Source organism: Daucus carota, chromosome 6 (genome assembly GCF_001625215.2).
Source record: "Daucus carota subsp. sativus chromosome 6, DH1 v3.0, whole genome shotgun sequence".
NCBI lineage: Eukaryota > Viridiplantae > Streptophyta > Magnoliopsida > Apiales > Apiaceae > Daucus > Daucus carota.
This window is the reverse complement of record NC_030386.2, coordinates 33398799-33417411: the sequence shown is the minus strand read 5'-3', so window position 1 is coordinate 33417411 and position 18613 is coordinate 33398799. Positions and strand designations below refer to the sequence as shown.

Below are 18613 nucleotides of genomic sequence, written 5' to 3'. Positions count from 1 at the left end.
ACAGAATAAAACAAAACAAATTTTTTTTAAATATCACAGTCTTGCTCTACGGCCACACTTACCCAGTGACCGGGATGTTATTCTTATTCTTTCGCCACACTTACCCAGTGACCGGGATCTAAAGTTCAATAATCACGCGCCCAGCAGGTATCTAAAGTTGCACACTTGTGCGCCTACTACGTGTATCTAAGTCTGCCCTTAGCGTAAACTACGAACGGGTTCGAAATGTAGAGACTGTGTTCTAAAATTCACAAATACTTATATCTTATAAATTCGAAATCAAAACTCTTATATCTTATACGAAATTAAAAACAGAATTGAAATATCTTTTCAAAATTTAAAAGCGAGTCAAAAGTACTTACCTCAAGGTCGACACTTAAAATCCAAGATTAATAACACGAACAAATCCTATATATTTAATTAATAAACAGAATATAATTAATAAAAATCATCAGTTATAAAGCATGCAAGGATCAGTACTGAACTAGCGTCGGACAAAAACTTAAAACAAGGTATACTGACTTCCAATTTTATCAAGCAGTAGTTCTTAACTATTTCTTAACTATTTAAGAGCAAAGCACATAATCAGGTGTTAACAAGATTAACACTTTTACAATTAACCCATTTCATGCACATGCATAAAAGCTTTTAGTGTCACCATACTATTACTATTCTTTTCTACCGACTAACTTAGATAAATCAATATAGCCTGATCATTTTCTTATAATAATTTCATAATCACAGAATGAAATCTTAACTACGAAACTAAATCACATAACATATAAATCATGGCTTGCTATCCATAAAATTAAAATCAACAATATACGGATTAATTCTAACAAGTCAAGAAAGAAAATAATATTAAATATTAAACTAATACCCTACTACTGTAATAGTGCAGGTGTACGCATGAATCTTTTCGTCAATCGAATAATACTTGGCAGTGCATCAGAAATTGCGTATTGTGAGCTAGTGCAGGAAAATCTCATTATCAAAATTTATTTACAATCTAATTTATACATCTTAATATTCTATATAATAAAGAAATCACAAAATAATACTATACATAAATTACACGTGATAAACAACCCAAAATTTGCGATAACTAATATAATAATTTTTATAAAACAAAATATTCTATAATTTTCTCGTCATAAAAATTACTAGTTTGCAAAAACAAGAATGTTTTAATAATCACTAAAAAATTAGTTCATGTGCGCACCGAAAGATAATTTTGTAATATGCTATGCAATTCAACTCTACCATATGAAAATGATGATCATGACTAAAACCAATAGTGCTGCTAAACTCATAAGAGGACACAAAGCAATTATGAAATAACCTACCGTTGCAATCTAATTTAGTTTGGACAAGCGAATAAAAAAAATGACACTAAACCAGTTATCAATTAACATATGCTTGAACACATAAAACATACTCCCTCCGTCCCACCAGATTCTTTACAGTTTCCTTTTTTGGATGGACCATCCAATTCTTTACATTTCAAAACTTACCAAAAATAGTAAATGGGTCCCACCACTAATACCTAACTCATAATAACAATACTAACTCATAATAACAATACTAATTAAATAAAAATATTTAAATAAATAAATAAAATCACAGGATTTTACACATACTCTCTACGTTCCGTCCAATTTTTACATTCGAATTGAACGCAAATATTAGTAATGTTTTATATAAAAAATAAAATTATAGGTGAGATGGGGATTTATTAATATTATATACAGAAAATCTTAATATATAAAAGGTTGGGAGAGTTAAACATTTGAGAGAAAGATATCAAAAAATTAATGGGACAAATGAGTTGTGTTCTCGAGTTAAATTAAAACTATTAATTTTATGATCTTTAAAAATCTACCGCTGGTATAAGTTTTATAGTTTTTTTAAAAATTTGATGACAATGAAAATGATAGATTTTTATATAAAATTATGGATATTTAATAATTTTATAATTTTTTCTATAAATATCAAATTAGATGAAAAATTAATACGAGAGCTCAGTGGACTTATAATTTTATAGCTTTTCTCGTATCGTCAGATGTAACTGGGTCAACAGCTTCGAGGACCATAGTCCCATTTAAATATGGATATCTTTCGTTAAGCTAACTTTTATTTTTATTAATGAGGATCATCTAATGATAGGTTCTGCATATTTTTATGTATATTTTTTCACTGTTTACCGCATATTAATATTTTTATAAAATATAATTCTATAAATTATATTAAAAAAATTTAAATTTTGAATAAAAATTTAATAAAATAAAATTTAAAAAATTATATAAATATATTCAAAAAATTAATTAAAATTAAGCACATCCCCAGCTCTACTTAGTGTACAATTCAGGGGAGTCAAATGAGTAACTTGCATGATCATACACTATTATTCAAGAGTGCTATCTTCATGCTACTCTTTGACCCTTTTATTAACCCTTTTAGCCGGGGACAAAAGCAGAAAATAAAGTATAAAGGAATCTTTTTAAAGAAAACCTCAAACATAACACATAGCATATTTTTTATATACATGAAATCCGAAAATTTGTAACATTTGTAATCTTTTGGGGAATTATCAAGATATATTAATATTTGAGAGAATTAAATAAATTATATTTTTTTTTCAATTTTAAAGTATAGGTCATCTAATTTTCAAACACATATTATTATTTAAAAAATTTTGAAAGAAATATGTATTAATTTTTTTTTTTGATAATGAGAATGAATCTCAACGAATACGATTCGGTAATTCACCGTGATAATTCTTTCATTCAAGAAGGCTTATCATCTAACCGTCGGACATGCAAGATGACCAAGGAAATTTAGACAATAAAACTTTAATGTCCGAAAAGAAAAACCGGTCTTCTTCCAAGCATCCTGAAAATATAAATAAAGGAAAACAGAGAAATATAAGTCGATATATATAACATATTATATATATTATAGAAAAATAAAAGATAATAAAAGAAATATGTATCATTATTTTGAAAATGAGGAAATATACAGCAAGAAAGAAAAGTCTCGCTAACAGAAAACTGATCAAAAGAAAAACAAAAGAGGCGAGCAGCAGACCCGGCCCGCGAAATAATATGCGGAGCGGACCAAAAGAGAGTTCAGTTTTGCATGGCGCCACGTGTCACTCTTCCGCAATACACACCTCTCAGCTTTAGTTTCCCTTTCCCAACAAGAACAGAGATCCAAACCTACGACTACAGTGTTAATTACATTACATATATCATACTACTGGTTCAAGAAATTTGTATCAACAGATTTAATGACCACGACGAAGACTGCGGAGAGAAAGCATCTCTCCCCCATAGCCAACGACGTTATCACAAGATGTTGCCAGTATCGTCTTGTTTTTCTCCCTCTCTCTATTTATTTTTATATTTATACGCGCTTGCGTTTCATATTAATGTTAGATCACTTATTATTTTGTTAATAATACTCGATCATTTGTGTAAAATTATTCATATTCTGCAATTTGCCCTCTTAATTGCTGTGTTTACAATTAATCAATATCTGCTGGTGGGCCATTGTGAATTCCGTAGTCACTGAATTTATTAAATTATAGTATTTCTTTTACATTCAAGTGTTTTTGTGTATAATTATATGTCATTTTAGGAAAATGGATACTTCGGTTGATGCATTGGTGAAAGAATTCGAGGCAATATGGAAACCCGAGAATGGTGACTATTCGAGGAAGATGGTGGAATATTGCAGCTCCAAGGCTCTGAATGAGATGTGCTCAAACATAAAAGAACTCATCAGTGATGGAAATTTCAGCCGCCTGTCATTTGATATGATGCTGGCCTGGGAGAAACCTAGTTCTGTTGCCCAGTATCAAGAATCACTATCGGTGTGTGCTCGTATCTAGCTTAATTAAAGCTCACATAATCTAACAATGGGCTTTTTTTAGTAGCCTGGTTATCATGACTTCAAAAGCATTTTATGGTTATGGTTATATGTGTAGGGTAGTGGCTGTTCATAAAAACCATGTACGCATACCTGACATTCACATATTTGATATTCAGTCTTGAGACAATCGAAATACTTAGTAGATTTGTACTTTCCAGAGTTGAAATTCTTAGTTAGAATTTGATGGTTGAAATTCTATTTTGAGACTCCATATGCCAAACATAGTTTTGGATACTGTGGCACTTCTCCGACCACATTGGTTGGTTTGTATTAGTTTGTCGAAAATGTCATGTTTCTTGGAGTGTACGTGTTCATATATATTGATATAAATGGATAGATATATAGATACACCACCTCCGTAATATTTGTATATGGATGGTTGGACACCTTACAGAAACGTATGTATGAATTATGAATACGGGAACATATGTATGAATTATGAATATTACTATGCTAATAAATAACAAAATGGTGCAGACCTAAGTGCTCTCCGATGTGAACGAATTAACTGTCATAAACAATTGGAAAATCTTGTCAAGTGGCTTCATGCCTAACTCTTGCAGCAACATTATAGATATGCAGTCAAATGAGTACTTTTAAGTACCCTGCCTAGAATTACTCAAGCTTGTTATGGTGAGAAGTTTTGAATCGTTTTAGCAGTTTAGCAGGAAACTAATAATTTTATGCTCTGTCAGCATAGCTAAATCTTACATAAGTTATAACTTGGCGTTGCAACTTGCAATAGATTAGGACTCCAGTGCCTTTTGATTAAAATAGTAACACATTTCATGCACGCAACGCTTGAAGTTCGAGTTTAATTGGGATTTTTGATTAAATGATTGTATCAATCTGTTGAACCTTAGTTATGAACTTAAACAGGTGCGATATGTTTCTATATAGCAGAAATCCTAGAATATTTGTAATTTATTCTTTTATAAAATAGGAATGTGTGGCTAAGGAGGATGAGGACGCTGTCTCTGCAAGGTTGAATCATCAGCAAGATCAGATTCCTCTCTTCTATTCAGACATCATGCCACTCCTGGTATAATTCCCTCACTTTTTTCTTTACTTCCTTCTGCATAAGAGTAATGAGGGAAGTTAAGTCGAGTTGCATGAGTATTCACTTTGGTTCTTTGCTGCATAAGAGCCAACTAAATCAATTGAACTAAAACGATACTAGATTATCGATGGCATCTTTTCTTGCAATGATTATATTTTAACATGCTTATGAGAAATGGGATATTTTCCTATCAGGTTGACCGGGAACCTAGTGTTGGAGAAGATGCTTTTCTGTGGTTGGTAACAGTAGTCCCTTTATTAGCAGATGTCGTTAATGGGAGATTTACTTTTGAGACTCTGACAGCAACAACAGTCAATAGGCTTCACTTCCCTGCCTATGATAAATTCTTGAAAGAATCTGACAGGTACTATAAGCTTTCTTTATGCCTTCTTGCTTAAATCTATATAAAGCTTTGTATATATCATAGATGGTAACATCACGAAATCCTTAGGCTTCAGCAAAGGCATAGCTTGTAGGAATATTTTGATAGCTGATTTATATTATTGTTAAAGACTAGTTAAAATATATCAATAGAAGAAAGTTTATTGAAGCTGCCACGTGATGTTGGACAACTACTGAAACTATGATCTTATTCTATCCAGATCATCCGTCATGCAGAAAACTGCAGCGGTTTATGGTTAAAACTGTTGTTCAAGAAGTCATAACTAGATTGACATCTATACAAATATTTGACGGGGCTTTTAATTTTTAATACATATTTTTAACGGAACTCCATTCAAATCAAAACACATTTTAACATTATAATTTAAATACATCTCTTTGGCCCATTTGTATTAAAATCTATTTCAACGGGCCTAATTAAAACATTTCAACAAGCATACTTGTTTAGATCTATTTCATAAGGTAATTATTTATAAATATTCTAATTAAAAGACACATTCTATTTTAATACAAACACCTCTAATTCGAAGTTAAATGTTACATATTAAAATCTATACTGTATTATTGAAACTAATATATTAAAATTTTAAATAAATATTAAAAGTCATCCGTGTGCTGCACGGAATATAAGCTAGTAAAAACTTAAAGGCTGACATAATTTTAACTTTATTTAGTTTATAATATTGATTGTGATTCTTAAGAAGGCAATAACGGAGACACTGTACTATATCTGAAGTTTATAACGCCTCAATATTAGTCCGATCGATGTGCATCATAGTTACAAGTGACTCTAATCTCATGTATTATGTTTTATATGATCATATCCCTGACACCCTTTTCTGGACCTGTTTATTAGATGCATAAAACATTTACAAAAGCAAGAGATACCAAGCGGAGTGGAACTAGTTGATGATGAGTTCATTCTACATGTAGAGGGGACTGCAAGCACTTCAAGGGTGGTGCGCCATATTGGAGTTACAAGTTGGCCTGGTTTGTCCTGAGACCTCCTTTATGCTAACCCTCTCTTTTTAATACAGTTACATCCTACAAAGATGTATATTTTAGACGTAAACATAAGGACAATTCGCTCAAGTCCTTACTTTGATTTATACTATATCATCGAAGAATTGGACTCTTTTTGTGGGAAAAAGCAGAGGAGTATTACAAAACTAAACTTTACAAGTAATTTATTAGATTTTTAAAAAGAAAGTACTCAGTCTTCCTTCTTCTTATACATTGTTGTTTGTCTAGGTAAGCTTACGCTGACCAATTATGCTTTGTACTTTGAGGCTTCCGGCGTAATATCATATGAAGATGCTATAAAACTTGACCTCTCGAAGGGCATTGGACAAAGTGTGAAACGAGCTGCCACAGGACCATGGGGTGCTCCTCTCTACGACAAGGCCATTATTTATGAGTCTTCTGAGTTGTAAGATTACTTGCTGATGCAGAATTACTGTGTTCCTAATCAAATTTGTTTTGAGTGTTGAATCAAACATGCATACTTCATAATGAGTAGTAGCATATTTAGTCGTCAGAATACAATTCTTTTACATTTTACAGTGACATAACATTATAGAGACCATTTCTGGAAGTATTGGCCTTCCACATCCACCCTGTAATTTTAAGGGAGATGCCACTATCACTATGCCAAAAAATTCAAATTGATTTCCAGTTCATGGACCTTGTGGCACATGCTTAATCTTTGGGGAAATTTATTAAACTTTAGTGTTCATAAAATCAATTTAATTTAAGTATATCAGAATGCTGTTCGTAACCAATGAATTGTTTTTGTCAGGCGAGAGAGTTTCGTGTTAGAGTTTCCAGAGATGGCAAGCTCCACCAGACGAGACCACTGGCTTGCTCTTGTGAAGGAGGTCATTTTGTTACACCAATATATATTAAAATCCAAGGTAGAATCTCCAGTACAAGTCTGGGAGATGCATGCAAGGACCATATTAGGAATTATCAGGCTCCATGCAGCTCGAGAAATGCTTCGAATATCGCCACCAAATCCGAAGAGTTTCTTGATATTTACCTTATTCGAGGAATTACCAAAGGGAGACATTGTGCTAGAAACACTGGTTGAGAGCTTAAAGAATGTCAGTAGTGGACATCCTTGCAGCGCTAGCTCAATTCTACGGAACTTAAATGTGACACAGGCGTGTCCTCTATGTACAGATACGAAAGATATAATTGAGGCACCTGAAGTCCTAAGTGGTCAAGCAGAGAATATGTCATCACTGGAGAGCGTTATAGAACAAATCAGAGACGAAGCACGTGAGGTTAACATTGCCAAAGCTACCACTGAGACAATTAAGGAGGAAGGGCTCTCTGATAGTTATGCGGTTCTTATGGTAAAAGCTCGATTAATCTATATCCAACTCTATCTTATGATGTGATTTTTTTTACATTCTTGCAATTTCATTTCCTACTCTGCCACCTTAAGTCAAGGATATCTGATACCAGTTAATTTGATTATGTAGGAGCTACTAAATTCTTTGAGAAGTGCAATCCTACCTTGGTCGCAAGATGTTTTGACATGGAAAAAACCTGGAATTACTGTCATGGTAGCTGGTGTTACTCTACTGATTGTGTACATGTAAGCACTTTTCATTCCCTTGTTCAAAGCTCTTTTCCTCCCCTTAATATAAGTTTTAACTGAGTGTACCAGATGGCACTTTGCCGCATACTGCCTGCTAAATTATAATGGTCAGTAGAACAGAGATGATCAAGATTTGTGATGTAGGGAGTGGATCTTCCGGGCAATAGCAGCTTTACTATTGTGGACCGTTAGCAAGATGATATGGGCAAGACGTGCTAGAGTCGCGGACAAATATACAAAACTGGTGGTGTTTGTTGACTCTGAACAAACAACAGTGGGAAGCCTGGTATCAGCACAACATGGGATGAATACTATAAATGAATTGATGCAGTCGGCCAACATTTCTATACTGAAAATGTGGTCCATATTGATCTCAAAGGCACCTAAGGTAATTACATTAAGATGCATATTATAGGAATTCGTCCAGACTTTGAGGTACCACAAAAATATGCACAGGATAATCATTAATCTTAACTAAGGACTACGGTATTATATTTTTATGTGCCTCCTCAAATGATTTATACCTAGAAGAAGGCTTTATATATATTTCATGCCTGGATTGAATTTATTGACATTCATTCCTTCTAGATTAGGCAGACACTTCTCTTTTCACTTTAGTATGCTTGTCTAGATTAGGCAGACACTTCTGTTTTCCCTTTAGTATGTTTTTTCGTCTCAGATATTTGGTTTTGGTGGCAGCACACAAATATGGTGATGACGAGCATGACCACATTGGCAGTTGCATTAGCAGTAATCCCATTCAAGTTCATCATAATGAGTTTCTTGTTGTATATTTTCACGACAACATCAAAGCTGAGAAAAAACACAAAAAGTCAACCGGGAAACAGACGATTAAAAGAGTGGTGGGACTCTATTCCTGTCATTCCAGTTGAAATTGTGGAGCAGCAAGATGGTTCATCCAAATCAGTCTGCTATGAGTACTAGGTGGCAAGAAAAAGACGTAGAATACTATATTGGATTATGTGTAATTGATCATCTGTGGCTTGCCTTACGGCCAAAACAAAGTGACAATCATTCGTTGTACCGAAGATTGTACATGTGCCACCTTTGGGGAATCTGACAAGCATGGAAAATCATGGAAAACACTCTCTGAGCTTGCTCTGGTATAAAAGACCTATTTTCAAAGCAAGATATCTGATGTATAATTTTTCTTCCTTTGTTTGAAGGATTTCTGTATCCTAAGCTCCATAGGTGGTTTTTGGGAGTAACAGCGCTTTCTTGGTTGTAATAAGCCGCGGGGAATCACGTTCTCCTGCTACAACAGATATCTTTGAACAATAAAACTTCGATGTATTCGCCCTTGATAAGGGTAAAATGATCCAAAAGTCTCAGTTGCTCAGATGATTATATTTTTGGTATAATTAGATTAAGGTCTAGGATTATTGATGAAAAAGGCGTGTCACAACGAGGGTGTCCTGTCTAGGATTTTTCCTGACCAGGCCGTAAGATCCATCAGGTAGGAACTTCCCTTGATACGCACTGAGTGGGATCCGATCGTTTTTGATGAAATCTTTCCACTGTTAATTTAATTCAAAACTAGTACTAAAACTGGTATTTAGCATGATTGAATAAAAGACAAAAAAAGTGGAAAGAGAAGTAATATGAAATCTATGGGGTGTATTCGATTGAGATTTTAATGGATTGTTTTTAGTTCATGGATTGTAATGGATTGTATGTGATTTTGATTTTGTGCGGATTTTTGATAAAATGTTGCAGAGTTGATAGGAGTTAAGCACAATGCTTCAAAATCCCATTGATTTTGATGAGATTTCAAAAAACTTAAAATACACTGAAGAATGCCACAAAATCCGTCATTTTATGAAATCCAAAAAAATCCATCAGCATTTGAATACCATCAGATTTTAATGGATTTTAAACAATTCCAATCGAATATCATCGGATTTTAAAGCATAATTTAAAATCTCAATTGAATACCACTAGATTTTGTAGCATAATTTAAAATCCTAATTGAATACCTCAAGATTTTAATGGATTTCAAACAATCTCAATCGAATACCCTCGAATTTCATGAATGAAAAAAATACTTTAAAATCCCAATCCAATACACCCCTCCTAGTCTGAGTTAATATTACTAAAACTAATATCCCGGATATATTTATCGATGTCTAATTTATCCGTAAAATTTTCAAACAGGATAAACGCCATGTGTCATGGTTGTTAGCGTTGTACTCTCTATAAACAGCTATAACTTACCTACTTGAGTACTTGATTTATAAAAAAAAAATATTATTATTAGGCTCCCAGAAAAAGTTGTATCCAGCATGTAGCATGCAACCTTATAAGATAGTAATATTTTAGGTATCAAATTTCAGATACTTAGAAACAAATCCTGAAAATGACATCTTCAATAAAATCTAATTTTGTGCATCAAAATACGGTACAAAGCTATTGAAACTTCACAATGGTTGCAAAAAAGGATGCTTAAAATTTAAAACTAATGTCTACAGGGGAGTCTGCTCCCACCTAGTACTGAAGCCTGGTATGTACATAACAGAATTTAATTGTCTGCTGGCTTAGTACTAATTTTATCTTATATGCTACGGCTTTTGCTAGTTTCCCCCAGCCTTCTTTAAATCTGGAAGATCTGCAATAGACAAGAAAACAGATGTCAAGAATTTCAAGCCTTTTCAAAGATTCTTGATTTTATACTAGCAGTTTTTTGTATAAATATCACATTATAGTACTATATTGGAAGTTGGAACTCACAAAGCATTCCATCATCATCAGTGTTTTCCCCATCATCTTCATTATACTGCAAAAATAGTGAATTATATTTAGAATGTATATAGCGATTTTCCATGCTTTAATATAGTTCCAGCTAAAATCAACTTACTGCCATGGCATTATCATCAGACTCCACATCAGCTGCAAAAACGACAGTCTTGTGAGAGACAAGATACTCAAAGTACAAAAACAAAAGCTCTGTATCTTGCCTTCCAAACAAAATAGGCAGTAATCGCTAAGGATGATAGCGGTCTCATTTTTAATAATAAAAGATGTGGACTCTAAATAAACATTAAATTTTGGTTACAATACTCTTACAAAGCAGTTGCATATTTAGTGACAACATTAAGCAGGTTTTTAAAAAGCTTCAATAATGGAAATACATATGGACTTGTTCCAGCACCAAATAGGTCATCGTCATCCATGTATCTTTTGAAATCCACCTGGTTCCAGGTTTAAAGTTGAACAAAAAGTACCTATATCTGTGACCTAGGCACCTAGTAAATATTACTATTAGTACTGATTTAAATGCACATCAATCTTATGCCAGGAGTTCAATTATTACTTCTCATGTACTCCATTCCAAAATAATACTCCCTCCATCCCCCCCAAATCGTTTACATTGGGGAACGGGGGTTCGGCACGCATTCTAATGCTTTCATAAACTATAGTTTGATAAATTATTTTGAATTTTTTTCTTCCGAATAAATATTTGCGATCTAAATTTGTATACACAAAAGAAAAAATTCAAAAAAGGTTGTAAAATTATGTTTTATATGCGCCTTAAAATGCATGTCGAGCAATGTAAAAAAGTGTCATGAAATGAGAGGGGCAGAGGGAGTAGTCGCTTGGACTTTTTGCACGTAATTTGAGGTGTAAAGAAAACATGCTTCTGCACATTATTTTTAAAATTTTCTTTTTCTGAATAAAAATTGAACATCTATATTTTTATTCAGAAAAAAAAAATTGGAAAATAATGTGTAGAATACTTTTTTTTTGCACGTCAAAGTACGTGCAAAAAGTCAATGTGACTATTATTTTGGAATAGAGGGAGTATATTCCTTACCTTCACCCGTCCTACCCCAACAAGCTTAATTATTTTCATTTTTACTCATTTCAGTTTCTGTAAGTGATTCAAAGTTGCATAAAAATTTATTAAACTCAGATGGACTAAAAACAAAAATACAAATGATAATGAACACTACTTTAACTGCAATAGAATGCATATCTCACCAACTAAATATAGCAAGGGCTCTCTGTATCAGATCATACAGAATTGTCAACTTTCTAATCCATGCACATCATTTTTTTATTAGACAGTCTTCCCAGTAAAATATAAAAGTTAAAACATACGATTAGCATAATTTTTTTATTTTTTTTGAAAAGATTAGCCTAATTGTTTGTTTTTATTGTCCAAGCAATACCTTGAATATGCACACGAAGTTCTATAAAACATAGAGACGCAAGGGCTAGATATAGAAGGTAGGATGCTCTACTGATCACTACAACAGAATAGATTCTATATGGAAAGTTTTAGACCCCATTAAAAGCTCCATTAAGATGTCTGATTATACCGGCATCACAAAACCTAAGAAAGGTATATCTGATTACTACTAGAAAGTTAAACTTACAATTTGCTGACTCTTCGTCCTCATCACACCATTTGTTCCAATCAACCTTAAGGTAAGGAGCAGGTTTCTCTTCTGACATCAGAAGTCTTTTCCACCATCCTTTTTTCTCCTTCTGAACAGAGCATAATATGTTCCTCAACCCAACTTTACTTTTGCATCCCTGCATAGCAAAGAAAGAAAAAAAATACGTGATTATCAAGGATAAAAGAAAAAAAAAATATAAGTGGGTACTAAATAATACTTGTTTAGGATTACTAATAATTAACTTTATTTAGACAAAAAGACCCTTATAATTAGCTTGTTTGATATTTGTTTAATTGAAGAAAGGATATGATAGTATGATTGTATATTAAATTTTTAACAAATTAATCCTATAAATAATCTTGTGGAAAACAAACATAGGCTTGGACTGTTAATCAGCGATGGTACAATAATGTAAGGATTATACTACTTGGACTTAAGTGACCCAAATAAACTAAAATTCACAGCACTTCCCAAAATATTTTGAAAATCATATGCGGCTGCACATTCTACACTGCAAGCAACAAACCCCCGATATAGAATAATATATTTTTTTGGAAGAAATTATGGTCTCAGTACATTCCTATATACATGTAAACACACATTGAGTGTTAAAATATTTTTGCCCCCAGACCAGTGGGCTTAGTGCGACTGCACATCCTACCCGGATCAGGGCAACTATTGCCCAGCCAACTTAATTTTTCCTACACATACAACTTATTTTCTCTTCTTCAGATTAGGAAGTAGTGCTTATTGTGATAGAGAGTTAATTGTCAGTGGGCTGCAATGAATCTAAAATTTGATTTCAGGGAAAGAATAAATCACACTTTTCAATAGCTTTCTAAGCAAAAGGAAAAAGAGGCACTTGACAATATTAGTTACTAGGAAAAAGGTTCTTGTACCACCTGATAATATATGTATCTCAGAGATCAAGAGATAGGTAATCATGAAGGGAAATTATTCAAGTAAATTAGCTTAAGGGTCCCTCAACTATTCATGTTCTTCGATCCAAGTCCCTAAACCAAATTCTGCAAGTGGTTCTTTGGAATTGTTATAATCCCTTCCGTTAAAAACAAATCTTAGGATATTAATTTTTTTTCCTACTGAAGCAAATTTTAGAGTTAGCATGTATTAAAAAATTTATAATTTGATGACACAATCAAGTGGAACATTTGACATGCTGCCCACATAAGCTCAATGATTCACATGCCGCCAACATCAGTTTCTAATCCCTTTCATATTTCCACCAGGGGTGCATTTAATGATATTACACATCAAGGGTTTAGGATGACATGGAAGAGAAACTTTTGATTCATTGGTGATTTTGAAGATCCGAGGACTCGGGACAAATGTGTTCCACAGTAGAGGCACGAGAGTCACAATCGTGCTCAAGTTTTAAGTCCTTTGATTAGTGATGATTTATTTTATCACCTAAGTTTATTTGTCCGGGGGTTACTATTCTATCTAATCTGAAATACATTAAAGGCGGTGATTTCCTTCTGTTTAAATATACAAGAGAGGTGGTGTAAGCTATAATTACCACGTAGACTCACAATGCATGCATTAGTATATGTTATAGAGAAAATGAACATATGACGAAACCAGCTATAATTTGTCATAAATGAATGAAGTGTAAAAAATATGTGAGTGTGACAATGCATTAGAATGTGGCTATATAGAAGTTTATGCGGATCATGCTGTTGGTTGAGTGAGGACAATGTAGTAAATCTGAAGATGATGTTGTCAAATTGGAGAGGAGATATCACGGGGACAACATGTGACTATATATATAAAGATGTGCTATTGTGACTTGTGACTATTTCAGTTTGTAACTTTACAGTTCACTCACTAGCTTGTAAATTCAAGTGCAAATTCAGTTGCAACCCAGTTAGCATATGAAGGGGTACAATAGTGTGTACAGGCTTGTGAGCAAGCAGCTCGAGCTCGAGCTCAAACTCAAACTCGATTAACAAGGTTCAGCTCAGCTTAAGCTCGTATATGAGTTGAGAGTTTGATCTTTTTTAGGACTCATCTCTAACTTGAGCTCAAACACCTTTATAACTACTGATAGATTATTAACATAAAATTATTTTTTAAATTTTGATAATTAGAAAATATATAATAATTTTTGTTAAATAGTTGACAAACTTGACTCAACTCTTTTACTGAACTAGTCTAGTTAGGTCCCAAGTTTAAACTCCTCAATTTATTCTAGGTCTCGTTTTAATACACACACACACTCATATATTAGATACCTGGCTGGGCTCGGCTCAAATAACAGCCCTTAGTTTACATATATATCCAAGATTTGATCCTAAAACACCAGTGAAGAACATTGAATGTGAGCCTGGCTTGTAATATATCATGTAGTCAAACAGAAAAGTGATATCTGGTTTAAGAAAAATTGGAGAATGTTGAAGCAAAATGCAGGAACAAGACCACTGGTATAGGTCTTTGTTTGCAAATAGTGTTGACAAGAATAAGAGTTTATAAGCAAGGACATAAAGTTTAAGCTTGAATACTAGTAAGTAGGCTTAAGTTTGTGATGCCTGTTATTTTACTGAGCTATGTTGCTTGGACTAGGATACAAAGTTCTGGAAATGACATGGATTTAAATGTTAGAGTCGATATATGGAAAATTTGGCAACAGGGACCTGCTCTTAATTTGGACACGGGTAGGGGTATAGTAACATATTATGCTTATCTTTTAATTTGAAGATCACCAAGTTATGAACACCTTATGAACTGCAGCTATAAGCAGACAGGTACTGTAAAGATAGAAACGATGAGGAAGAATTCTGAAAATTAACCGAACTGACCTCAGGTACAATATTACCATAAAGTTTCAAACTAAAATTGAAGGATTCTCCTTTCAGCCCCAGTGCAGAAAAACTGAATAAACCTTCAGGTTCACATGTTATTGAAACATTTTTTGCATCAGGTAAAGCAATTGTGAGGTAGACTTTATCAGAGCGCTGAGCCCAAAGAACTTCTGGATGACGACTGCAATGTAAACATATTAAACACTAATAAATTTTATTTTCAAGAAACAAATTGAGATACTTAAGAAAATTTACATCCATCTATTTCACTCTGGGAAAAGCTTTATAAATTAATTTTGCAAAGCATATTCAAGATTAACCACCCACTTACGGATGTTTAAAATAATTTAAATTGTGAGTTAAGGTCACCTGTTTTTGTTTTGTTTTTTTTTATGATTAAACACACTCAGACGCCCATCTTGACCCATCTTGTCTTTCCGAACCCTTAACCTCCGTTCAGGGCAATACCATCTTATGACTTGTAACTAGAAGTAATCCTTTTACTCAATGGCTATCATATGTTTGGATACTTGTTGGTTATATAATGAATAACTTGAATGCTACAACAAATTATTACTCCCTCCGTCCCTTTTTAGTTGTCACAATTGGTTTTGTGCCCGTCAAATTGACCAAAGTTTGACTGAAATTTAATAATATTTTATCAATTAATAAAAAAAAATATCTCACTGTCACTGGAAATAACTTTTAATCTACTTTAAGATATAATTTTCAATTTTTTAAAATAATGAAAAGAGTGACTTATAATCTTTGGTTAAAAATTAGTCAATTTGACCAATACAAATAGAAATGTGACAACTAAAACGGGACGGAGGGAGTAAAAAACAACAAAAGGGTAACATAATTTTCTGTTGAAATCAAATAGCAAAGCTAAATTAAGTAGATACCTCCTAAATAAAATATTCACTGATAATTCATTTTGTAATCGAAACTATTAATCTGACGAACATGTCAAACCAGTTGATTAGTGCATACAATTCAAATTAAACAGTCACAAACTGATCTAAAACTACCGGAAGCAGGTATGAAGCTAATCAAAATCAGCACCTACACATACAATCACACAATTAGCCTTATAGATATATGTATGTATCGTTATATATGTGCCGCGAAAATGCAAATCCAACACAACCCCCACTCGAACATGATACAATTAATATATCACAAGTGACATCAGAGTCCAGTGAGAATTCATTTGCAAAATATATACAAATATGCATAAAAGAAAGAAAGATACTAGTAGTTACTTACAAGTCCATCGAGATTGACTTGAGCGAACGATTGTTGGAGACTGCTGGGGTGTGTAAGAAGCCCTAATTTGATGACAGCTACACCTTTGAATTTCCACAACGGATATATATACTATTGTAAATTTTGAGATAAGCATGTACTTTATATTTAATTACTCTGCCCGTTTCATGGACCCGTTAAAAACTTAAAATTAGTATGTTAAATTTTAATTAAAAGAATATTAATTAAATAAATATATTTAGAATAAACAGATACTAAATTTTTATGTAAGAATGAAAGATTGCACTCGTGTGTCCGACATTTTTTTTCTTTTAAACGTATTTGTCATACATGTCATTTGTTATTGATTATATATTTCATAATTGAATTTTGTTATTCGTTTATAATTAAAAATATAAAATTTTATATTGCAGATTTGGTTTAGACTTGTTGTATATTTAGTTTTAATTTTTGAGTTTTATAGTCGATGATTTTTTGATCATATATTGCGATTTTGTTTGTGGGTTTATTAACGATTGTGTCATTCAATCAGAGGGTATGTCAAAAATGATGACTTAATATTTGATAGTTCTCTAATTTTCATTTTTTTGGTTAAAATATATAAACTAATGATTTTGATGAGTCTATAAGGATTTTTATAAGAAATGTTATAAAAATAATAATTTCAATTTTCAATTAGTTATATTTTTTATTTTTTGTATTTCTCCGATCTGTGTATAACTTTTGCCAATTAATTCGAGTTTTTATCAATCTATTTTAGAAACGGATTTTTAATCTAAATAATACTTATAATCCATATAGAGGCATTCCGAATACGAACACTTCTCGATACGGTCTCCAACCAACACTTTTGCTTCAACTCGGACTTATTAGCAACTGATCGACCGAAAAGTGTAGAACGAAAATTTAAGATTTTTTTTTTCTTTTTGAACAAAAAAAAAATTGGAAAAAGTTGCTTGTGACTTAAATTTTAGAGACCGGTCTTAAATATATATTTTGGAATCCATTCCATTTTAAGTGTCCTGTTTGACTTTTGATCATAAAATTGATCAAATTTTGACTGAGATTTACACATATAATATAATTTTGAAAAATAAAAAAAATTATGTCATTATAAAATACATACAATATGCTATAAAATGTAATTTTTAGATTTCTAAAATAATAACGATTTTATTTTTTATGTTTGGTCAAAATTTGTTCAGTCTAAAGCACTTAAAATCGGGAGTATCATTTGTCTTGTTAAAACAATGAACATAAGTACCAATTCAAATGGACTGTTGGTCACTTGGCTTCAACCAAATGGACAAATGCAATCTTCTTTTATGTTCTGGTTCAAGCATAAACTCTACCGCCGTTTATACTTTATACTGCACTTTCTCTTTAAGAAGCTCCAATGAGAACAATAAATTGATAAAAACATCAGTTGTCACTTGTCATTATAGTTGGCTTGGTAAACTCTTCGGCAAACTGCTACAAACCTTGTTCTTTCCTGTTGTGCATTGCTGATCAGTTTTGGATTATAAGTTGGGGACACTCAGAGCGACATTTGGGAAATCTTGGTTGATATTTAAAAAAGTTTAAGTATTTGAGAAATGCTATATTCTGCCAGGATGTTCCTTTGAGGAACAATAACAAGGGAGTCTTGGTGCACAATTGTCACAAGTCACAACAATCAACGAAAATGACATTCCATTATAATTTCTGCTGTGTTTTGTGGAAATTGAGATCATTCATGACCTGCATACATAATTTTAACTTATTTTTTCGAGCAAGTGGAAATAATGAAATATGACTAAAAGAGGCAAGTGTGTGATTTATTTTCACATGGAAAAAGCGGAATATGACAATAATAGAAGCAAATGTGAGCGGTGAGCCATTGTTTCTTTTCTATGGACACCTGATCCATAATACAACCCACTTTCTTTCAGTTGTTTTTGTGAAATAACCGGATACTAATTACTTTTTACCAACAAAAATCATGTTAATTAAAAAATATACATGCAGAAAGATGATTTTGGTTTTGATATCTTTAAGCTTTGTTGATGTAGTTTACCAGAAACGTTAAATAACCCAGAGTCCCTACAGTAATTCTTCTTAAAAT

At 32.6% G+C, this 18613-nt stretch overlaps 2 protein-coding genes across 2 annotated transcripts; one reads left to right on the top strand and one right to left on the bottom strand.

The window, feature by feature from the left end:
* The first annotated feature begins 3106 nt into the window (after window positions 1–3106).
* LOC108226876 (uncharacterized) lies at window positions 3107–9335 on the top strand. Its single transcript, XM_017401869.2, has 10 exons — window positions 3107–3363; window positions 3640–3874; window positions 4877–4975; window positions 5188–5357; window positions 6252–6385; window positions 6647–6824; window positions 7194–7752; window positions 7882–7997; window positions 8145–8388; window positions 8700–9335. Exons 1-10 carry the CDS (start codon window positions 3290–3292, stop codon window positions 8943–8945), a joined length of 2055 nt encoding a protein of 684 aa, XP_017257358.1. The 5' UTR covers window positions 3107–3289; the 3' UTR covers window positions 8946–9335.
* A 1032-nt stretch (window positions 9336–10367) lies between these two features.
* On the bottom strand, window positions 10368–16650 carry LOC108225085 (co-chaperone protein p23-2). Its single transcript, XM_017399898.2, has 6 exons — window positions 16510–16650; window positions 15238–15421; window positions 12398–12557; window positions 10876–10907; window positions 10749–10794; window positions 10368–10626 (listed from the first exon to the last, which is right to left on the bottom strand). Exons 1-6 carry the CDS (start codon window positions 16515–16517, stop codon window positions 10592–10594), a joined length of 465 nt encoding a protein of 154 aa, XP_017255387.1. The 5' UTR covers window positions 16518–16650; the 3' UTR covers window positions 10368–10591.
* Window positions 16651–18613: the final 1963 nt, after the last annotated feature.